Here is a 24,601-nt window from a genome sequence, read left to right as displayed (position 1 = left end):
GTGACTGCGTTTGTGCCACCTTGACAGGAACTAGAGGCAGTGCTGCCGGGGGCTTGTTTAGGCCTTCTGACAGCTGAGATGGTCGCATCTCCACACACCCGAACCCTTCCCCAGCCCACAGGTGTCTGTTGGGAAGTTCCACTCGACATCCTACCAACGATGACGTAGTTGCATAGAATTGTGTTGAGTAAGTTTTTTGGTGATGGGTTTTTCAATCACGGTATTTCCAGCAATAACATCAAAGGATGCTTTATGTTCGTTATTAACCCAACACACCTCAAAACTGAGAGAGAGGCTAGAGTTAAGTGTCAGATTTTTTAGGTAGTTTTTGTAAACCTTCGGACTTAACAAATTTCAAGTAAAAATATGTTTTTGTTGTAAACAGAAGTATATTGGCATTACCGAAGTTTTTCACTTAACATTTTCCAAAACATTTCCACTTACGTCTTCTTACTTGTTGCTGAAGTTAATTGCGAAAAAGAGTATAATGCCTGACTCATACATTCTCATTTTTATTATTATAAAATAAGGGAGCTTTTATAGTAGCTTTATAATTTAGCAATTAACTGGGACCTAAACCTATATTACCTTTTACTTCAAAGAAGGAATTGAAGCAGGAAGCGAAGCATTTAACTCATTTTCAAGTAAATTATTAAACATCCTCCGCGTGCTAATTAGTCTTTCTCTTGCTCTGATCCCTTAAAAAAGACATGTCAGCTGTGAGCACACTATCTTAATGCTGTCTAGGGCTCTTCTTGTATTCAAGCCAGAAGAGAATTGTTGGATTTTTTTTTTTTTTTAAGAACATGAGCATGAAATTCTAAGTTGCTCATAGAGCACTATGTATTTTTTTTTTAGGTCATGTTTTACTGCTTTAATTCAAAAGCTATTACATAAAGCGTACATAGCAAAAGCCAGATAGGATGTGCTGTTCAGTGTAAGTTACAGAAATGAGTCAGTTTCTAAGTATAAAAATACAGGTATTTCAGAGGTGATTTAGTGAGAGAAACCACCAGCCTGTTTCTCAGATCTATTTGGAAAGAAAGCAGATCTAGTATTTCCAAGTCAGTGAGTCAGGAAAGACTGAAGGTTCAATCAGATCATTGAGACTGTTTGCTAGGGACCTTTTTATTGTGTTTAGCTGGCCTCAGCTGTCCCCTGATGCACGCAAGGGCAGCACTGCCACATACAGGACCACTGCCTGCGCAGGTCTTTCTTACAAGCCCACTACCCCGTCATCCTGACAGTCCTTCGTCGGATGGGTATGATGCCCAAGGGAATTCCAAAATGGTCCTGCAGTGTCTGCCTTTCTGTAGATAGACTTACCCCATCTCTCCAGCTTGAGTACAAGATCCCAAGGAGCTGAAGAACATTCTCTGTTTTACATTTGACTGACTTGATCACCTTGAGAAAGAACCTTGTAGTTGCTTTTGCCAAAGACCTCTTTAGATGTTTTAATGACACTGTCAGCATCAAAGATTTTCAAGTTGCACGTTTTGATTATCTAGGAATCAAGATGTCTCTTCTTTTCAAGCTCCTCAAGTAATTCTGGGTTAAGAACCACTGGCTGAATTAAACTTTGATTTCTGAAGTAGCCAGTAATAAAAAGGAAAAAAGAAATTATATGATAGGTATTTACAGATGCATTGGGATAACTTACCTTTTTTAGCTACTTTACATTTCTTCCAGTAAATTTCTGAATAAAGGCTGTGAGAACAGTTTTCTAGATATGGGCCTCGCTGCCCTCAAGGACTCCAACAGCCTTGAATGTGATACGAACACATGTGCTAAAATGTTTTTTTAGCCTCTTTGTGTCACCAAGGCCAGAGGATATAGTTGTTCCATTAATTTGGTTTATTTCATGTTTATATATTTTTATCCTTGAGTCTTTAATAACATTTTTTTAATTAGAAAAGCAATGTCTACTACTTAGTGGAGAAAATTTGGGAAATGTAGAGAAGTATAGAGAACGAAAAAAATACTGATCCACAGTCCCACAATTCACAATGATTGCTGCCAACATTGGTCATCCTTTTGCTGTTCTAAATTGCCAGCTTCCAGAGATGCCTTCCAATTTTAATATTCTGGGATTTGGTAAGACATTTGCAATTTTTCCTAATGAAAAACAGCCAATTCCAGAAGTGAACTCTGAGATACTCTGCAGTTTGTATACTTTAAATGTTGTTTTTTTCAGACAGAGAAAGACAAATTCTCCGTTGTCACTTTTGTGTGAAATCTAAAATATAAAACAAATGAATAGATAAAACAAAACAGACTCACAGATACAGAGAATAAACCAGTGGATACCTGTGGGAAGACAGAATTGGGGAGGGACAATATAGAGTTAGGAGGTTAAGAGGTACAAAATATTGTGTATAAAGTAAATAAGCTACAAGGGTATATTGTATAGCACAAGGGATATGGCCAATATTTTATAATTTTAAATGGGCTGTAATCTGTAAAAATGCTGAATCACTATGTTGCACACCTAAAAATAATGTAATACTGTAAATCGACTATACTTGTTTCTAAAAACTAAGTTTTTAAATGTCATTTTTTCTTTTAGTGGTTTTTTGTTGTTTTTTTTTTAGTTTTTCTGTTCCTAAGTCAGTGTCTTTTTGCAAGAGCCCTGCTCAAAGACTTAATATTTAATGATCTTTGACGGGTAAATTAAATGGAGACATTTTTTAAATCACAAACATGTCTTCCCTCTGTAACAGGCACATTTACCCTCTCAAAGTATTCTGCTAAATAAATCAGGCTTGATTACCCTTCTGCCTTCTCCCTTTTAAAATACATTTTAAAAGTAAATTCTTCAGGCCTAGAGGATGAATCCTAGCCATTGATCTGTACCATGTTGAAGCTCCATTTAAGGGCGCGCTGTATCGACAGACCTAGCCTCCTGACAGTGGCCCATTTGTGGTGCCAGGTTTCCAAGGCTCCACGTGCAGTTTCAGTTTGACTTTGTACGTCTTTTACATTTGGATACTATCCGATCTGCATTATTTCTTAAACATCCGTGCTCTTGATTTTCTTTTGAGCCCCCTACCACTCTACCCTCCCACCCACTTAGTCTCTGATTCAGGTACTCTTCTGCCCAATATTCATGGCATGCTATTGAAAAATAGGAAGTTTAGATAAGATTGCTTTGAGAATCAAGATTAAATAATTGTAAAAATAGAAGCTTAAGTTACTTGTATTAGATGGAGTGTCAATTCAGTCCAATGATTAAGCCAAAGCAAAAAACAGTTACACTGTTTTCCAGAATCACCATTTGATTAAGATAAAATAACTAACATTCCTTTAAAACATACACTTTAAAATATAAAGAGGTCTTAAATTTCTGTAATAAAAGTTTTTCTACTAAAGAAAAATTTACATCCATAGTTGTCTGTTTATAAGTTACTTTCCAACACCGTAAAAGTTTATCCTGTGCGACATAGCAACACAGTTGTTTCCTGTGTGCGTGAGGTGTCACCTGTAAAGGCTTTGGTCCCTTATTGAATAACTGGGAGGGAAAAAGGTTTGAGTTTAACTGATGTGTAGAAGTTTGAGTTTAAAAAATGGATAGAGGCATAGATTTTTAAATAAATTATTTAACTTGAATAAGACTTAAAAAAAATAGATTAAACCAGTCACAGGAGGTTTCTAACTTGACAACCAAAACAGATATTATTAACATGAAACATTGATAAGTAGGCTGGGAATAAGATTGCCTAGATATACAGTTTTCAAGATTTATTTTTTACTTATACATTTAATCTTAAGTAGTAAACTTTTGTTGCAGATTTAGCTAAATCAGTAAAGTAGCATTTGTCAACCATGATAGAAATACTTATTTTCTATAATATGATGGATGGAAAGTATATAAATTAATAGTCACAAATTACAATTACAGACTTGTCTGCTTACAAGTGGTGCAAACTTTAGTGGCCTTTTTACTCTGTCTATGTAATGATGATTGTCTTTTGAATGCTTTGACTCTTGAGTCCAGAGCCTGCTAAAACAAATATTTCTCTAGAGGCAGTAATTAAAGTGCAATATAGCTGGAAATGTGAAACACGGTTTCAGCCTTTTAAGGAGCTAGGGAGATTCACTGAGTCTTTGATAAATAAATTTTAGTTTGCATGTCCTTGAAATCATTATACATACATAGTGTTATATTGTGAGAAACTCCATAATAGAGCATATATAAATGTTTGTTTAATTTTAATAAAATGTGATTGTCTAAATGACAAGATATACTAATGTACTATAAAATTTTAATATTTGTAGAGAAGTAGTTTTTTTCTGATCACCCTTAAGAATTGAATATCATTTTAAGCTTTTACTGAATAAGTAATCGATTAAATTGTGCCGTTTTTTCCTCCTTTTAAGTTTGTAGGTTGTTACCTTTTAATTTATCCTTTGAACCTTGATGCTTTATCATCTATTCTGGTATATGGAGGAATATTCATTAATTGACTATATTGATTATGTTTATAAAGTAAAACCTATATTGCAATGAGTAATAAGCTTTTTTATAACCTTGGAAGTATTTTGCAGTATTTAATATTTGTTTGAAATGGTTTAAGTAAGTAAATTCTGTACAACCTTGGGATAAAATGTGAACTACACTATTAGGAAGATATTAAAGTAGAGACTATATTTACAGTGTCGTCTTTCAAATCTAGCCATGCTGTAAACTGATGTTTGCTGTATGCTCCTCCTGATTTGAAATAGATGAAAGAAAATGAACCTATTATCACCATGGTTCACACAATGATTGAGAACTCGGCGCTAAGACCCCAACTGTACCAGCAAGTAAGGTCTTGGACAGTGAATGATAACTGCTTTATCATCTGCAAAACCCCTCAGTGACAGTTTTGGTTTATCTTCAGACTTGCTCATAACATTAGTCTTTTTCTTATTCCATTTTTTTTTTTTTTTTTTGTTTATGTCTTTTTGGAAAACCGCAATTCATCCATGCTTTTCAAGATGCTGCAGCTCTTCGCATGGCTTTGCTGAACATTTTGCTGTTGAATATTAAGTGTGCCATTTTCCTGCAGTTTTTGTGAAGAGTATTTGACTGATACGTACTTGGAGGTCTGCAGTACATTTGCAAAAATTTTGCTAGACTGCCATTAATTTCGATTAACTCTAAACACGTTATAACTGATTTTTAGGGGAAACTTTAAAAGTTTTTTTTTTCCTTTCAGGGACAGCCTCCCCCCTCCACCCCGTGTTTTAGAATAGATCATATTTGCATGGGAGTTATTTAATTTTGTTTCTGTACTGTGGTATGTATGGGGAAACCTACAGGTAGCCGTTCCTTACCATACTGGCAGTGTCTTCTCCCTGTATTCTTAGCACTCTTCTGTAGTCATCAAGACAGTCATAGTTTTCCCCATTCTTTTCCCCAACTCAAAATACATGCCATGTGTTGGCTGGCTTTAACTTAGGAGCTCGGTAATCTGCAGATCTGCAAAAGAAGTCATTTGTACATTTCTCTCCAGTTTGTCTGTATTTCATGGTCTAAATGTTCTTAGCTGTGTGTTTTGCAACATCAGCTTCTTCCACTTCAACACCCTGAAATTATGTGGCCTCTGACCTGTTACAACAATTTAAAAATCATGCTGAAGAAGAAAATTAACTAACATGAAAAATGAATATATATTTTGATTGAAATACGTAAAAGCACCTGGTAAAAAGAAGCACCTTGAGCTCACACTTGGCTTTAAAGGCTCTGTTTGCTTTCGGCGCCCTGGGGTCTGCATCACGGGCCCTGGACCTTGGAGAGTGAAACAGTCAGTGGGAGGATGACTCTCATGTCTGAGTACAGTTTTTAAACCATTTAAAGTCCGTTATTTAATTGAGCATAGTTTTTAATTTGCAGTTAGGAGATAAACAGAGTATTAAATATTTAAAGTTAAATAGCTTTACTTTTCAAAAGGAAATGGGTCTCACCACCCTTACAGTCACCAGATTATGGAACCTTCTTGACACTCCATTCCAAAAAGCCACACTGAGAACCTTAGCCCTTGTTCTGGAATTGATTGCTATCTTTTTCAGTGCCTGAGGCTGTCAGACTATAATCTTATATAATGCTAATTGATGTGAGATCAAATGCATTTTTGTGCTAATGGATTGTGTTTTCATTTTTCACATTTTGCCTTTTTCCAGTAAGAATGAGAGCCAGGGTTTTCTGTTTGGTTTGGTTTGGTTTTTCTTTTTTATATCGATCAGTAGTCAAGGTTGATGATGCAGAAGTCACTGGGGATTGAAATCACTCAGTTGCACTGAAAGTTCTTACTGGAGTTTTTCAAAAATTGGAGATATCTGAAAAAAAAAATGGCGGTATCTGAGACTGATCTTTCGTATAAGCGTCACTGACCTTGAATACTGCAAGAGCAATAGATTTAAATAAATGCATTTCCTCCTATTACTACTCGAAGGGAAAAAACAAATTGTACAGGAAAGGAAGATCTGAATGCCTCATAGCAACAGCTATGCCTGGATATGAGATGAGAGCCAGGTAACCAATGTTGACAGTCAGTGCTGTCAAATCTAGGGAGCTTTCTAAGGAGATGTTCCTTTTTTTTTTTTTTTAAATCAGCCAATAATCAGTCAATCATTGATGGATGAAAGTGACAGACACATTTCTAAAACTTTGTTTTTAAATTTCTGTAAATTGAAATTAGATCTTATTTTTTTCTCCAGATTTCACCTTTTCATGTTATTATTCGAAGAAAATCTTTATGAAGCTTATTTGTACACCTGGGATGGTTTGCTTTTCTGACAGCACATTGCAATGTTGTATTACTAGGTTCCTAAAATTTAGCTGGAAATAAAGTGGCAATGTAATGTTTTATGACCTGTTATTCTGAATCGTAGCCATTCAGGTTTTCTCTCAGGAGGACCTCTATGTTTGTATTTTCCTAGAAGAAAGAGGACACCTGAGAAATTACCGAGGCAGTAATTTTCTTAAAATTAGTCAAATAAAAAGGACATAAATCAAAGCAAATGCTAAGTGAGCATCAAGTTGAAAAATTCCTCTGTGTATCATTCTACCACCTTTCACAAGTGCAATTTTGTACCAGGATTTTTATAACATAATTAATATCAGCAAAATTAATCACATGATAAATAATTATTTTAAAGGATACAGACTAATTAGCAAATACCTACAGCTCTAAAAGCATTTTTGAATTTTTATAGGATTATAATGTCTAATTTTATCAAATATTTCCTCAAAAACCTTTTTTGGGGTTTGTATATATATTTGTATACTTTAAAAAATATTTATACATATATATATTTCACATACTTAAAAAGGATACTATAGAAAGTTGAATTTTAATTGGCAAAGTGATTTTAACTTAATGCCAAGACAGTTTTTTTAAAAGATTATAAGATATCGTCCTATGAAAAAGTTATTTTTTAAAAAAAATTATTAGGGTTAATTTTTAAATTGTATTTTATTTTATTTTTTTAGTGTAGGTACTGGGGATTGAACCCAGGACCTCCTGCATTAAACCGCTGAACTATTTTCAGCCCCTCAAAAAGTTGACTTTCTAAATAAAATACAGCATATATCCTTATATAGTCAGTAAAGTCTATATAGTACATTCTCAAATTGAAGCTTATAATTGCTACATAGCCCCCTTCACTTGTCTAGTGTTGCTGAGGTACCTCAAACAAAAGTATTCAAACTCAGAGCTTTTTTGCTAAAGATAACTTTGAAAAATCATTTTAGAAAGTATTATCATGAAACATTACTTTATGCAGAACTTGAGTTAATCAAAATATTCATGAAATTACATTTTTCTTATTAGTAGGATTTTCATATTGATGATAAAACAGCGAACTTCTATTTTAGATGGAAATTTTTTTAATAAATTATATTCATCTTTTCTTAAGAGAAGCCTCAGTAATTATTATCAGCAATGGAAAATAGGCTATACTTAAAAGTTAATTATTTAAAGAATAATCTTATTTTCCTATGGCTTTCTTCTGACAAGCAAAAGCAATGTATAGTGGAAGGTTGATTATTTTAAGATTTTTACTAGTTGGTATCTAATAATCTTTATTGAATAATTTGATGGAAGGTTTAAATAAATTTTCAGTGGTATCAAAAATATAGGTACAAGAAAATAAATCCAACTTATATGTGTAATATTATTTTTGTGGCTTTAAGGATCAGTCACTCTAAAAATTATAACTAAACAATACACATCTTTCTTTTTTATAATATGCCAACTGATATGAAAATGACTTCATAAATTCTTTAAGTAAAAATAGTATACCATTGTCCTAAATATTTATTACAAGTTACTAAATTTCCATTTTTAAATATTTGGGTTTTTTTTTCTTTTGACCCTGAGACATAGGATACAATTCATATTTTAATCTAGACATAGCACTATCCACTAGTTATGTTCAAATTATATATTCCATGGTTCAGTAAAGCTATTTGGCATTTAACTTTAAATATTAAATAAACAAGTATATGTGACATTAAGTGGCTGACAGATTTACGTCTTTAATTTCTTATAAATGAGAAATTTTAATTTTGGCATTGTCTCACATCTTCTATCATGGATTTAAGCTTTTTTTATTTTATTTTATTATTTTATTTTGGGTTTGTTTTTCTGGGTTTTTTTTGAGGGAGGTAGGTAATTATGTTTATTTACCTATTTTTAATGGAGGTACTGGGGATTGAACCCAGGACCTCGTGCATACTAAGCATGCGCTCTACGACTGAGCTATACCCTCCCCCTGGATCTAAGCTTTTTAAAACTTAGTTTTTGTTACTTTTTTTGTTCAGAAAGAAAGGAGTATGAATTCTCTTCTTGAATCTAGGTGCTTTAATTAAGTGACAGTTACTTCTCAGGACATATTCAGTGGTCTTTATTTTAAAATAGTTTACAAGTATTCTGACTTTTGTCATTAAATTCATTTTTCATGTGATGTTCAATTCTATGAAAGTTTTGTTGTTTAATAATCACTATGCATACTCTTAAGTAGTCACAGAATCATTTGCATGAGGTACGTGAAAGCAATGTCTTGAAGTAACATGTACATCCAGGATTTATTCTTGTTATATTTGCAATGCTTACATTTTTAATCTCCTGATTCCCACATTTCTAGATCCTTTCAAAGTTATCTGCTGTTTAAATTATGCCTCCTTGAGATGTAAATGTCAAGCAATTTTTTTACAGAGAGGGCATATATAGTTACAGCTTATCTATTCTTATGTATTTGTATATGCATATATGAAATTTAATTTTCCAGTCAAGAATGTAGTTAAGGATACATTACTCCTACCCCTACTTTGAGTAAACATGCAGTGAGCTCCAGTTACATTTTCTCCTACTATGTTTTTGTTACTGGCTAGCAGTCAATATAAAGTCAAAAGACAGAATGAAGTACTGGCTGCAGGTGCACTAGGATGTGATCTGTGGTATAACTGTCTGGGGTGGCTTATCGAAATCTTGGTAGGCATAGTCAGAAGTGAGGATTGGCTTGACCAAAAGGTATTTGGAAGAAAGCTGAAGAAAGGATGACTAAATACAAATGGTGTCAGCAAATCCATACAAACTTTTTATGAAATGTGGCTAGCCATAGCTTATAACATAGACTTTCAGTTTTAAGAGGTTTTGAGTGCTTTTCCTCTTTTTGATTAAACCCATCCTTTTCCTCCATTATCTTTTAGTTCTTAAGACAGAAGAACAAGATAAGTCTATATTGTGTATGTGTGTTTATATATTATGTATATGTATACAACGTGTTATAGGTTTTGTTAATAAAATTGTACTCCGATGTGTTGGCATTTGAGTGTACACATACACAGTTGTGTGCTTATGTGTATACTGTGAAGGGTGGTTTTGACTGTTGAAATATGCCTGATACGAAATTCGATTCAATACAGTCGCTTTGATTGTATTTGTCAATTTTTCATTAAAATAATGTGTGTCTTCCAAATGGAAAATGTAAGATGCTGTATAATTTTGTTTGATCAGCTTACTATTTTGTTTGACAAGCTTCAGTTAACATCATTCTTATGTATCTTGCTTATTGTATCACTGTTAAATATTTTTCTATTTTTGTAAAGCTCTGTGTTTGAATTAAACTTAGAGAAGTATAAGAATCGTTAAAAATCCCATTTTTGTTTTTGTTGTATAAATCTAAAATATTAACTATAGGCTAAATAAATATATTCTTTAATTATTTTTAAAGTTGCTCTATGACATTTTCCCTTATAGCTGTCACAGGATGAATGTAGAGGCACGTTGTACAAATACAGACCTGAAGAAGTGGACATTGATGTAAGTATTAGTATGCTGTCTGTTAGTGTTTTGCCAAAACATTGGAAATAAGCATAATAAAAAATTTCCTCTTCCTCTTCTGCCCTCCAAAATGACATCAGATAAATAACATTTTCTTCTTTTGCATCTAGATTCAGTTAAAAATCCTTATTCCCTTAAAAAAAATAAACTTCATTCCCTGATTTATTCTCTGCCCTCCCCCACCCCCACCCCCAGAGTTAGCTTTTAAACATATTTAGAATCACTTAAATAAAAGTAAAGACTTTCTGATAAAAAAAATTATGGAGGATTGAGGACAAGGGAAATTGTCCGTCTCCTAGGGAGAGTATCAGCCTCTAGAAATTCTATCACTGTGTCCTTCTGTTATTGTTGTTAATCATAGTTTAAATTACTGACTTCCTTAGTTATATCTCATTCTTCCCTCGTTTCCCTTGGTTTTATTCCACTGAGTTGTACCTCCTTCTCATTTCAGTATATCCCGTTTGGTGTGGCTTGAGGTGTGTTGTCTAACAAAGATAAAGAAGTTACCGTAATAGATAAATGGCAGAGAGAGTGGAATCTCCAATTTCTTGCTTGTCATTATGCAGTAAAGTTTGGGACAAATGTACAGTTTGTCCAGGGTTTTTATTTTCATACATATGATGAACTGGCTTACTGCTGAATTGAAATTTTATTAAAGTAGCCTCTTCTATTTCTATAATTTAAAAATTGGGGTATTACTGAGAATTTAAAACACTAAAACTATCGAAAGTGATTTTTCTCCTTTAGCAATATTTGTATTTGTATTATTGCAATTAGAAGCAATTTTTAAATTTACATTCTTTCTGAAGAACATAAGAACAAAACTTTAAAAGTATAAAAACAGAATCCAGTCTGTGTTTTAGTTAAGAACTGCAAATCTTACTTAACCTATCCAGCAGTTTTTAGACAATATCTTAACCACATTAAATGATTTGTTAGTCGCATGAGACCACCTAATTGCTAAAAATATTTTGAATTATGTAGGTTAAATTGGATGGTTGAAATGCTTTTTTACTTTATATGCATTTTTAAACATTCTCTTTTTATAAGCTGTATTTTAATTTTACTGATTGAAATAAAGATGGACCTAATTAGGTGTTCCAAGGCTGTTTTAAACGTGTTTTCTTATGATGCCTACCCCCAGTTATGAGAAATAAAGAATTGCTAACAAAAGACATCTTCTCTTACAACCAGGCCAAGTTAAGCCGCTTATGTGAACAAGATAAAGTGGTCCATGCTCTGGAGGAGAAACTTCAGCAGCTCCACAAGGAGAAAGTAGGACGGTCACGTTTATTATCTACAACTGATGTTACTTTATATGATTATTATCAGGACACTGATAACTTAAGTAAAAAAGAATTAATTCAATGATGCAGAACATTAAGTGTAATCATTTTTATTGTAATAGTACACGCTTGAGCAAGCTTTGCTGTCAGCCAGCCAAGAGATAGAAATGAATGCCGATAACCCAGCAGCCATCCAGACCGTGGTGTTACAGAGGGACGATCTGCAGAACGGACTGCTGAGCACTTGTCGAGAACTCTCCCGAGCCACTGCCGTAAGTAGCAGGTTGTTTTTCCTAGTAAGGCTCACTGGCCTATTATGCAGTTCTTTTTTTTGTTTTGTTTTCTAATTCAAACTTTTTACATTGATATAATTGTAGATTCACATGCAGTTCTTTTTTTTTTTCTATTTAATTTGTGTTTCTATTAATTAGACTGTCTTTAGGATTGTTACTTATTATAACAAAAAATTAATTTTTTATTGTAAACTAATAATAACAAAAATAACAGGATGATCTTTATTTTTTTCTTATTAGTGGGCATTTTGTTCTTTATGAAATAGTTTTACAGGGAAGATAAATATACCTGTTTATATATTGTGAAAATGAAAAGTTCTTTAAAATGTTAAAATTTATTTCATTAAGAAAATAAATGTTTTGTGGATTTTAAGGGGACTTAGAATAATTTTTGGAAGGTAGTAATTAGATTCATTAAACCAGTCATTTGAATAAAAAGCTCCTGTGAAATGCTTTTAGGAAGCCGTCAACATTACCATTTCATAGCTGCAGTGTGATCTAAGTTTAGATGATAGTTTTGAGTAGGAAATATAATTAGCGGAACCTTTTAACCCATAGTCAAGTTACTTTATAAAGAGCCTCTTTGGATTACCAAATCTAAAAAGTTTTACTTAGAGTTTATAAATTGAATGTTTTGTGAATTTAAACAGTCTGCTTTAGATCCTATGATGCAGTCATTTCTAAACATAGTAAGAGCACCTGCCCAGGCAGCCCTTTGAAAGGGAAATCTTAGCAAAAGCCACCTGGTAGAGAAAACCACTCACACACTTTTGTCGGTGACTTCAGTGGGCTGTTTAGAGGGCAGCTACTTTTTAAGAAGGTCCACAGACAGAGGTGTTTCCAAGCTGACAGGCTAACAGAATCTCAACATGGCTTCAGTGCTAAACACTAAAGTAACATTCCAAACGGGAGCTATTTTTAAAGGAATATACCATGGTTTTAAATAAGTCAAAACTTGGTTTTTGTGATTCTTAAGTTCCTTGTATTTAATATACCTATCCTTTTCTTTAAAAATATTTATTATTATTGTCTCATTTGAGTTTCTTAATTATACTGTGATGATTATAATTTTTTTAAGAATTTAATATCTTTTCAGTTGTGATTTCCTTGAAATCAGGACCATATCTCGTTCATCTTTGTAGCTCTAGGATTCAGCACTGAGTGATTTAACTGAATGCCTTACCCAGTTGTGTTACAAAGCTGGTAAATGCAATGTCTAGAGGTCAAATCCAGGTCTTCTAACCACAGTCCCAAACACTTAGATCTGCACGGCTTACTACAAAATAGTCATAAAGAAACTACATGAACATGAAGTGTTGTCTACAAGGACATAGTCATTTAGTCAGTCAATGACAGGGTAGGATTTGGAAGAAAGGGTAAGTGAAAGGTGGTCCATACAGGACAAAATGCCCCAAACCATAGCCCAGAGATGAGAATGGGGGGATATGTTTGGAGAAGCAGGAAATGGAATTGACTGGCTGACTGGAATAGAAGGTGGGAAATATGAGGTAAGAAAGGGAAAGAGGGGTTAAGCCGTTGGGGCCAAGCTAATGAAAAGCTCAGTATCTCTGGGACAGCCCAGAATTAAATTAAAATTTGAAATTTTAATTTCAAATCGAAATTAAATTGGAAACTATTTCATGATTTGGTGTCTATTATGGAAAAGTTCTAGGGATGTGCTGTGTTCTGTTGAACTGTTATTTCTTCACTTAACCAAATAGGTTTAGTAACTCAGATCTCATCGGTAGACTTAGAATTTGCTCCATCCCAGGGTAGCTGCAATTCCCATGACGTTTATCAAAATGTGTTCAAGGAAATTAATCATGTTTGAGTATCACATTTTCTGGTTGTTATCCCATATAATCACTTTCTTGTTTTTTGGGGTTTTTTTTTCCCTTTGCCTTCAGCATTATTCAGTGGTTATTACAAACCCCTCAATATGTTCTTCTAAGACATGTCTTAATGCATAGAATAGAAACTGTGTTATTTGTGCCTTTATGTAAATATACTCATATTTGTAACTTAAGGCTACGAATGATGCATTTATAACAACATACTGGACATATGGTTGGCACTTGGTGGCTGTTGGTTAGATTTAAATTCTAATTACACTGATGCCAGCAGAATCCCAAAGGATTCCACTCATTCCTTCAGAGTTGATCTGGGGCTTTGGTTCAAATCCAGGTCCTGAGGTATAAAAAGATAGGGCATAAGAGGTATAACCTTCTGCCTCTACTTTTTATCTAAGCCTAACAATTTGAGAAAGATTGCTATAACAATCAGCTATAACCTTCAAATTTTTCACTGTGTGTCAGTGTCTTAGTTTGGGTTTTCTTCTGAAAGCAGAGCCTGTGATGAGGACCCGGGTTCAGAAAGTTTAATTGGGAGATGATTGCAGGAAGCAGAAGTGAGGGAGTGTAGAGGATGGGACAGGGAGGGAGAAAGGCCGGTGGAGGTTTCACTGCCGAGTCGGTGACCTCCTTGAGGGCAGCAGGGGTTTGACTCTCACCCCCGGGAACTGGCTGGGGAAGTGAGCAGGATGTTTCAGAATTTCCCACTGAAAGGAGGAGGCTGGAGGATCTACCAGTCATTAGTCGAAGTTGCCCCAGGGTCCTTAATTCACCCACATCTCCAAACCGCCTTAGCTAACTTACCAGGAGCACCAGTTCCAAAGGAACTGAACCACAGCTCCTTGAAATCAGGTGGGCAAGGGGATAAACATCTACAGTCCCCTTTCCTGGGGAGTTTACATTAAGCTCCCAGTCATCCTGAATCGTGTCCATAGATGGCTCACACGTTTATCCACTGCAGAAAAGGACCTGTTTATCAAATAATAGTAAATATTGTGAATATTTCTGGAGCGGTTTATTGGGTGCCAGATTCCATTATAAGTTCTTTTACATGTACTTAAGCCACATAGTAACCCTTTGACAAGAGTACTACTATGTTAAAAATAGGAAACTGAAACACAGATTGCCTAGGGTTACACCGTGTATAAGCATTATGTATAGGCTCCCATTAAACTTACTTGTGTTCCAAACTGGATTCTGCATAGGAAGCCATGAGTAAATGGAGATTTTTTTTGTCTCACATTCTCATTCTCAATGTACCAAAAGAGCTACTGAAATCATGGTTACAGCAAAGTGGAATCTTTTACAGTAGATCTACCAGTGTCCATGAATTGTCATGGAATACACTTTGAAGGATTTTAAGATGGTTTTTAAATATCCTGGTTATTTCGTGATTATAGTACAACATCCCTGGAAAAAGAGACAGCCGGCTGTGATACGCCTCCTGATGTGCTGCAGTAGAAAGTACCAAGCCACACTTGTAAGGCTGGGCGAATCAGTGGCCCATTCTCTTCAAATAAGTAGCAAGGGAGAAGAGAGGGGCGTAGGGAAATTGTTACAGTTAAAAATACTTTTAAAAAGGAATACTTATTAGTGATTTAAATAGATGAGAATTTGCCCATTCTTTTTTTCATTTGGGTCTCTTTTCTTTATAAACACATACCGAAGTATTTATAGATGAAATGATGTGATGCCTAGTATTTGCTTTAACATAATCCCAAAGGGACAGAAAATAAGTGCTATGAATGAAATCAGATTCGCCGTGTATTGATAACTATTGAGTTGGGGTACAGTGGGCTCCTTTTGTTTATATTTGGAAATTTCCACTGTATATGTCCGAGAGGGGTTAAAAGAAAATCCACAAAAATGCTAACAAAAGGATGGCATAATAATAGATTTTTTTAATCTTTTCCTGTGTTCTAGTTTTCCCATTTTATAATTATAAAAATGTATTATATCTTCAATTTGTACAGTAACCATTTTCTTTGAGATGGAATATTGTTCTGTTTCACAGAGAAGATTAAGGGAGAAACTAAATATATCAATTAAAGAGTATAAATAGCCAATAAGTTAAAGATTATAAGTAGCCAGAAAAGTAGAATGACTATAATTGTTATCATAAACTAGAAATTTAAAATAAAGGTAGCTCTGTAACCATGCCTGATTTAGTTGAACCTCACTTTATACGGTTGAATTTAGTCCCTTTTAACACCTTTTTTAGGTTTAAAAAAGCCAATACAGTATTCATTATTAGATAGAACAGTAAGGTATTATGTCATGTGCTTAGTAAATAGTGATTTTTATTTGAGATGCGTTTATATGCTAAGGCAAGAATAAAATCATAAAAGACATATCCTTTGTTAAAGTTATTCAGATTACTAAGTACATTCTTAAACTCTGTGCCAAGAAATCTCTACATCCTGAAGGTAAAAATGGAATTAACTTTTTTTTGATTGATCTCAAAAATCAACTGCTTCTAACACCCAGTTGATAGAATTGTTGGGTGATAGTGGCCAAAATTAATATTTTTTGTGCCTAATCCCCAAAACATAATAGTAAATTTAAACACTGCAGTACTTTAGTTTTCTAAGATTTAGTAGTGGGTATTAACCTGTGATGTTTAAAATTGCTAATAGTTGTTGGAGCTTAACTTAAGAAGCTAATAAATAAATAATCACACTATATATTGTTCCTTCTCCATTATGAAAGGAAAATCTACCACCAATTCTTTACCAAAACCTTATGCTTCAAATTTAAGTAAAACGTAGAATAATGAATTAATGTTTCTTGTATTAATTCTCAGAAATACTACTTGAGAGGCACACCAGTCTCTGTTAGCTTAAGCACAATGTAATAATTACTTACATTTATGTGTATCATATTGTATAACTATTCCCATGGGTAGATTTTGTTAATTTGTAGTTGGTCAATTTATGCCATTAATTCTGGACAAGAAAAGGAAAGTTCTTATTACATTAAAAACTTGGAAATAAATTAGTCCTAATCTCTTCTTGATAAAGATCACAATATGTAGCTGCTATAGCTCTGTGGTTAGGTATTAAAATCCTCATTCATCTTTTTTTTTTCCCCTCATTCATCGTTTTGGTGGTCTTGGATTTCATTGCATCTGAGTACTGCAGACCTCCTTGAAGTTTGGTTTCTTTATCCCCAGCAGTGGCCAAGTCTTGTCTTAATACAGACTATGAATAAGTAACCATATTAAAATTTACTTGTTTACACTTTAAACTTGGACTAAGTCAAATTTTCTTAAAGTTTTCTGCCATCTATCAATTCCACATGTGCACGCACACACACACGCACACTTTTTTTTAACATTTGTCAGAGTACAACATATTTTCAGAAAAGTACACAGATTAAGTGCACAGATATGGCTAAACCCTTCCTGGTGACTGCCTCTTCCCCAAAACGCCATTACCTGACTTTTAAACTTTGTTAGCTTTGCTTGTTTTTGAACTTCATAAAAGTATAATCATATGGTACATACACTCGTATATACTCTGTCTTCTTTTAACATTGCGAGGTTCATCTGCATGGTTGCAGATTGCAGGATTTAACTCATTCCCTTAACTGTATGGTGCAAAAATCCATGTTTGTATTGAAAGCACGGCTATGTTTCCTGACTTGTGCCTGTGATTTTAAGATAATTGTATATTTGAAAGTCATTATGCCTTTTAATTGCCTTAGTGTACCTATATATTATCTTCTTGACAGAAAATAGTAAGGTCATATTTAAAGATTTTAACGTTGTCCTCGTATAAGTCGCTGAATGCTTTAATGAAACACTCGGCCAGGTGTCAGGAGGACTGATGTCTTGCCAGTGCTCTCTCTTTTTTTGTGATCCTTGTTGACTTGTGTTACTACCCATCCATGGTCATGTTGGAGGAGCCCAGAGGGAGAGGCAGAAACAGGCCCAGGAGGGTAGCGGGACTCAGGCCAGTTGGCACAGAGCAATGGCAGGGCGTAGGCAAATTGGAAGTGTATTATGTTTCTTCTCCCCTAGAATATTAGTAATCTCTACCTCTCCATCTCTATTTTTTATGTTTCTGTAAGAAAGACAGGGTTTCCCACCATCCTAAAATGTTCTTGTATTTAGATGCCTCTGCCCTGAACTTTGTTACTAAAAGGGTTAGGTGTCAGCCTGGCAATGCCATCTGACTTCATTGCTGGACAGCCACTGGGTCTGTTTCCCTCATTTTACCCTCCCTGACGCCTTCAAAGGCGCATTGTTTAGGTTTGCAGTTTTTGTGACGTATTTAAATCAGAAGATGACTGGAAGCAATTTTTCTTTTCTTTTCTTTCTTTTTTTAAGATGCAGTTTTTCTTAAAGGAGATCAATAACCTTATTTATTCAGGTAAAAACAGTTTGCTGAGGCCAAATAAGGAGGCTAATATTTACACAATATAGATATGATAAAAATCTTTTGTCCTTTATCACTTGTCTTTTTAAAGTGTAATTCATTGTGAAATCTGCCTAATAGACTCCCTTCAATAAATAATATAGAGATGGTTTTAAAAATCTCCAGTGGTTTATCTCTGCTTTTTTTAAAAATATAATGAATTGTAAAACCTGCTTATAAGGAGACACCTTATATTCAAAAAGCAATTGTCCCAAATGGCGAAATTTTAACACTCCTTTTAATTTTAAAAGAAATTTTTATTGCCTATGTTTTTTAAAGTGATTTTAAGCTTGTAGAATATACAAAATTAAATTAACTCCTTAAAAGAGCCTCTCTAGGGCCTTGAGGATTGATGCTTTTTACACTAAGATTATTTTAAGTAACCTCTCTTCTACACTCAGTGCCCTCTTTCCTTGTCCCAGAACTATTGCTGTGGTTAAAATGACATTTCCCAAGGGAGCTTCATTCAGTGCAATTCAAGCCAAGAAACCCTTGGTCAAGGGAGGCTCTTAGACAAGCGTCACTGGTTCATTTCACAGCAGCATAAATTCAGTAAATATTTGCTGGTTATGTCACGTGGGCCAACAGCACACTAAACACTGGTGACAAAATAGTGATCAAATATAGCGCCCGCCCTTAGTTTATCGGTCTGACCTCGGACCCCTCTCTGAAATGTCTGAAGAGCACCTACAGCCCATGAAGGGTACCTGCACTCCCATGGAACAGCGCCCCTGAGATAGAATGACATGACAGTGTGTTTTTGAACATTTGTGGAATTATTCTACATTAAATAGATGACAGGTAGTTAAAGACCAAGTATGAAAAACTTCTTTGTGATTTGAGGGTTTGTAGTGATTTTTTTTTTCCCCAAAAGAGAAAAATTTAGATGGGACGTATCTATACTGAGTCTGTGAGCAAGAGTTGCTCGATTCGTTAGCTCAGTTAGGTTCATCACATTACTGTAAATGTATTCTAAGTCAAGTCATGTCAGACTTCTGGTGTTACTGAAAATCCAGCATGCTAAAGTACAACCTACTTAGTGTTTTTATTCCTAGACAAACTTTAATCAGGGCAGATAAGAAAATGCTTTATTTATGCCTCTTCTGCATTTTAAGAAATCACCTTCAAGAAAAATTTAAGGTATTGTCATGAATAAAATAACATATTTCCCCAAAATAAAACTCTTTGGATAGTAGAATTAACTGAATATTTTATGTCACAAATGAATAAATAATAAATAAGTTGGGTTTATTTAGGGGGGTTTGGTTGTTTGTTTTTAGGGTTTTTGTTTTGTTTTGTTTTTAGTAAATTTGAGTACAGCAGCAGTACAATAATAAGTAATTGTTAGTCGGTAAATTCTTGTTGAATTGATCAAGAAAGAGAGGAAAAAGGAAAAGAAAATGAGTTATAAAAGTTTTTATTTTGCCCATTATAAGCTACATGATTGATAACATTAAAGCACATTTTCTCCATTAAAGTAATTAAAGCTCTGATTTTAGGAACTGGAACGAGCGTGGAGAGAATATGACAAGTTAGAATATGATGTCACTATTACCAAGAACCAGATGCAAGAGCAGCTAGAGCGCCTCGGTGAAGTTCAGGTACAGAGCTGTAACTTCCTACGTTGTTGGAGCTGCCTTTGACTGGCACTGTACAACCTTCTGAGATTCATGCACACCCTTAACAGCTGTTACATTATTGGCTACCTAGCATCTGGGTTTGAATACTTTCAATGATAGGAATCTTACTGCCTCACAAAGTAGCCCATCCCTTATTAAGTTCTTTATTCTGTTGGGCACATGGTGAGTGAAATGTTCTGTGCTCCTAGCTAACTATGTCACTTGGCATTGAAGTGTTCAATTATCTTATCCGTTCTATATTAAATCCCTCTCTCTCTCTCTCTCTTTTTTAAATGGAGGTGCTGGTACTGGGAATTGAACCCATAAATCCTTTTCTTTTTAAGCAAGCTATATTTATAGCCTATCGTCTTGACTGATACATTACTAGAAAAGGGGAAGATGCAGCACCATTTGGCATAAAGAATCGTTTTGTGAACAGGCAGATATGGGATCGAGTTCCAGGTGTTCATTTTCATATCTGTAAAATAGAACTAATAATAGCTCTCTTAGAGTGTTGTCCTGAGGAGTGGAGATAATATATAATTAAGAAAATAATGAAAGTCACCTCATGCTTGTGACCTTGTGCAAATTTGATTATCCACATTGGAAACCCAGTGGACTCAATGGACAAATCAATGTAACAAATAGAGTTAGAAAGTTTGACTCATAGAAAGTCAACTGTCTTCAGCGTATGCTGTCCAAAATAGTAACCACTAGCTAAGTGTAATTAATGGGCACTGGAAATGTTGCAAGTGTGACCAAGGAACTGAATTTTCAATTGTATTTCATTTTAGTTATCTAAATTTAAGTAACCATGTGTGCTTGTGACTTCTGTATTCTTACAACCGAAGTTACACTACTAAGATACTAAATACAGTAGGAAAAAAATGGTAAACATCTAAAATATAACCAAGGGATTGGCAAACTTTCTCTGTAAAGGCCAGATATTAAATATTTTAGATGTTGCAGGTGTATACACTTTGTCACATTAATCTTTGGTGTTGGGAATTTTTAATAATCCCTTAAGGATTTAAAATTTAATTTTAGTTTACAGGCCATACAAAAAGAAGCTACAGGCCAGAGCAGTTTGCCAATTCTGATTTAACCTAACAAAAAATGTTCATTGTAAGAATTTAATTACTGTATTATTAAAAGACAGAAGACCTGAATAAATGGAGAGGTATAATTGCTATACCATGTTCATGGATGGCCTGATTAAACATTATCATCATAATGAAAATTCTTCCCATAAGCTCAATTCCATTTGACCAAATTTCCAGCAAGTTTCTGAAAAATTTAAAAAATGGTTCCTATATTTTTAAGAAATAGTAAAGACCACAAATAGACCTTTTCTGAAAAAATAAAGAACCTGGAGGCACACTTTATGAAAAGTAGCATTGCACACATAACTTTCGGCCAGTTACATAACAGCTTTGTGCCTCAGGTTCCACAACTGTAAAATGAAAATAATAATAGTACATACTCCTATTGGGTTATTATGGTGGTTAAATGTGTTGATATTTTTTAAGCACTTAGAATAGAACCAGGCAAATAAAACATACTATATATAAGTGTTAAGTACACAAGGCAGCATAGACAAAAGATGACCAAACTAGGAAGAAGTATCTTTGAGCTCTAAAAATTCAACACATTATTGTCTAGACTTGTAAAGAACTTTTTCTTTTTGATTTGGAGAAACAATGCATTAGAAAAATAGATAAAGAACTTGAGTAGTTTTAATTATAGAAAATTTAATTCAAATTGCTAACAAGTGTTTGAAAAGTTGGTCAAAGTCACAGGTAGCCAGAGAAATGCAAAATAAAACAAAAATGAGATTTTTCATTGTATACCTTTCAGATAGACAAAAATACGTGTTTTTTAATTATTGCAAAAGTAATCTATATTCTATGTAGAAGATGTTCAGTTGTCTGATTTTATAATTGTTTTCCTGCCTATAAGCCTTTATCAGTATTCATATCTTAGGGCTGTCATTATGTTATAATGTGACCATTTTCATACCACCTACCTAGTTCTTTTAAAATTACATTCCAAAAATGTTTTCCTATTTATCAGTAAGAGTCATAGAATTCTATTAGAATCTTACCAATGCGATCTTATTTTTGGTTCCGGTTAGAGTGTTTAGCCTAAGGGCATGAAATGGGATATTAGCAATAAGAAAGTAGATATAAGTTCAGGATAGAATAAAAATGGCAGTGATAGATTTAGATTCCAAAACTGAAAATTTGTCCTGCAAATACATTTGTTTAACTGAGTCAGAACTCTTTAAAATATATTTTGTTAATTGCCCTTTTTTTCCTTTCTTTTTTTTTTCTTTTTTGGCATATCTCTTTGTTCTAGAACTTAGGAAGCTAAAATGCTTTCCTTTTTTTCCCTCTAAAAATGTTTTGTTTAATTTGGGGTTTTTGAGTTTCTGTTTTGTTACCGCTTTTGTTTTGTCGGTTTTGGTTTGGGGAGATGGCTCCCCATTTTTTAGTCCCATCTAATCAGTATTCCTTCCTGGGATTATAAATAATGCAAGTCAAAGTTTATTGAAAAGGTATGAATTGTGTGTGTAGGTCTGAAATATTAAATTTTTTTCTTTGCTTTCTATCTTTTATCTTTGCCATTGACAGTTGCAGAATTGGGAAAGTCACACAGATCATATTAAATATTCTCAAAACTTAATCCAGTGCAATTCTCACTTTACAGTATGTAATTAGTGGAATTTATACTGTATTTAATGATTTTATTTTCCCCTTGTATGTGGTCTATCCATTTTTACTGATAGACTGAATCAGCAGGAATTCAGCGTGCACAAATTCAGAAAGAACTCTGGAGAATTCAGGATGTCATGGAAGGACTGAGTAAACATAAACAGCAGAGAGGCACTGTGGAAACAGGTATGTTAACTTCATTTTTGATTCTGCACTCATTTACTGTAATATTGTATCTAAATGGAATGACACATAGAACTGGGTTTCTTTTGTTATTTTAATGGATTTCTGACATCAGAAAACAAGCACTCTTCTTTGTAATATTGAATTAGTACCCAAGTTTACATACAAAGTAAAAAGCAGAAGTCCTACCAACCACACCCACACAAAAATAAATCATTGTTTTGTGTGTATAGTTAGAAACACATACAGTGTTTTGGTTTTAGGAGTTTTTTTCCCACAACAGAAAATGTTGTTTTTCATCAATACGCTTTTTTCTCCTTAACAGTACAGTACACTAACAGCTGCGTGAGAATCCACTGCATAGATGAACTGTAACTTAACGGTTGATGAACATGTGGGTTGCTTCCAGGTTTTTGGTTGGTTGGTTGGTTGGCTGTTTTTCTTGTTTTTCTGTCATAAAGCATGTGATAATGAACAATATTGTATACATAATGAACGTACATGCTAGTACTAATAGAGTCTAGAAAGTGGGAAATAAGCATACATTTTCCATTTTAATAGGCACAGCTAAATTGCTTTCCTAAAAGTTTATATCAAATCATACTTAAACCAATAATATTTGAGAAAACTTATTTCCCTGTACTCTTGTTTAAATTAGATTTTTAGTTTGTATTTTTTTAATGTAATTAGTTTTAAATTCAGAAAACATTAATAAATAAGGGATTCAAAATGGAAGACTTCATTTAAAATAAGTGAAATGAAATTATTCCTTCTATAGATTTAGGAAGGTATGTTTACTATAAGTAGTTACGTTTTATAATTTTTTTAATAGGTATGACAGGATCAAAGCCTTTCTCAACAGTTAAGTACAAAAATGAGGTAAGTTCGAATTCTTTGTCTAACTATAAATTAATTATTTTAAATATTTAAAATATGAATTAGAATTTACTCATAACATGTTTTCTAAATATATTTGGGTTATTGTTTTTAATCTTAAAATTTCACTGGTTCAGTAATTTGATACTTCTGACAAATGTGATTTTTCTTACTTTTTCTTAGTGCAAAAAAATTAAGTCACTATTTCTCATCTATGTTAGAACTTTAACATTGTCATACTTTTTCTAATCTAAGTAATTTGAATATTTATTTGTCGTTGTTTGTATACTTCATAAAATTTGTAGGATGATTGATGGATAAGTTGGCTGTGTATCATGCATACCATAAAGAAATTACAACTACAAAGAGACACTGTCAACCTAGTTGAAAGCATCTATGGTCTTGAACTTTGTATAAAAGCCAATCAAAAAGAAATTTTTATCTTTTTTTGCTCTTAAAAATTACCAAAAGTAATAGAGCAAGATTTTTTGAATTAATTGTTTCCTTCTGTTTTTAAAATCAGATACAATAGTCTCATGCATTTGTTTTGATGTTGAGCTTTACACAGAGTAAAACTAACTTGTGTGTCACAGAAGAAAATTAGATGCAACCAAATTCAAAACCCAGTCATTGCTGTCGTAAATGTTTTTGGTTTTACTTTTCAATATGAAACTTTTGGCTTGGCAGTGTCCCTTTAATTATCTTAAAGTGAATTTAAGTTAATTTACCATTGCAAAGAATTTAGATATACTTAATTCAATATGCTTATCTAAATAAGGTGACTATTCTACAATCTTTAGGAAGAGGAAGTAGTCCCACCTCGTCCTCCACTTCCTCGGTCCTATGACTTTACAGAGCAGCCTCCCATAATCCCCCCTCTGCCCAGTGATAGCAGCTCCTTGCTCTGTTATAGCAGGGGCCCAGTCCATCTGCCTGAAGAAAAGAAGATTCACCAAGTTCAAGGATATCCAAGAAATGGATCTCACTGTGTAAGTGGCTGCAATGGCCACAGAATCATAACTGTACATGCCCTC

At 33.8% G+C, this 24,601-nt stretch overlaps 1 protein-coding gene across 14 annotated transcripts in view; it reads left to right on the top strand.

Moving 5' to 3' along the window:
• The window catches only part of PLEKHA5 (pleckstrin homology domain containing A5), a 211,408-nt gene that overhangs the window by 171,676 nt on the left and 15,131 nt on the right, over positions 1–24,601 (top strand). For 5 of the 14 annotated variants that reach the window (XM_032473271.1, XM_032473272.1, XM_032473279.1 and 2 more), the window contains 9 exons: positions 4,723–4,803; positions 9,695–9,730; positions 10,245–10,307; positions 11,523–11,603; positions 11,737–11,886; positions 19,675–19,776; positions 22,583–22,694; positions 23,524–23,570; positions 24,368–24,556. In XM_032473271.1, coding sequence (XP_032329162.1) covers positions 4,723–4,803; positions 9,695–9,730; positions 10,245–10,307; positions 11,523–11,603; positions 11,737–11,886; positions 19,675–19,776; positions 22,583–22,694; positions 23,524–23,570; positions 24,368–24,556 — 861 coding nt within the window. Of the gene's footprint in view, positions 1–4,673; positions 4,804–9,694; positions 9,731–10,244; positions 10,308–11,522; positions 11,604–11,736; positions 11,887–19,674; positions 19,777–22,582; positions 22,695–23,523; positions 23,571–24,367; positions 24,557–24,601 lie in introns of those variants that run through there. The other 9 variants (XM_032473273.1, XM_032473286.1, XM_032473275.1 and 6 more) reach the window with 5 other exon arrangements.

The sequence above is a fragment of the Camelus ferus genome, chromosome 34 (assembly GCF_009834535.1).
Source record: "Camelus ferus isolate YT-003-E chromosome 34, BCGSAC_Cfer_1.0, whole genome shotgun sequence".
Classification (NCBI taxonomy): domain Eukaryota; kingdom Metazoa; phylum Chordata; class Mammalia; order Artiodactyla; family Camelidae; genus Camelus; species Camelus ferus.
The sequence above is the reverse complement of the archived record's forward strand: the minus strand, read 5'-3'. Positions and strand labels throughout refer to the sequence as shown.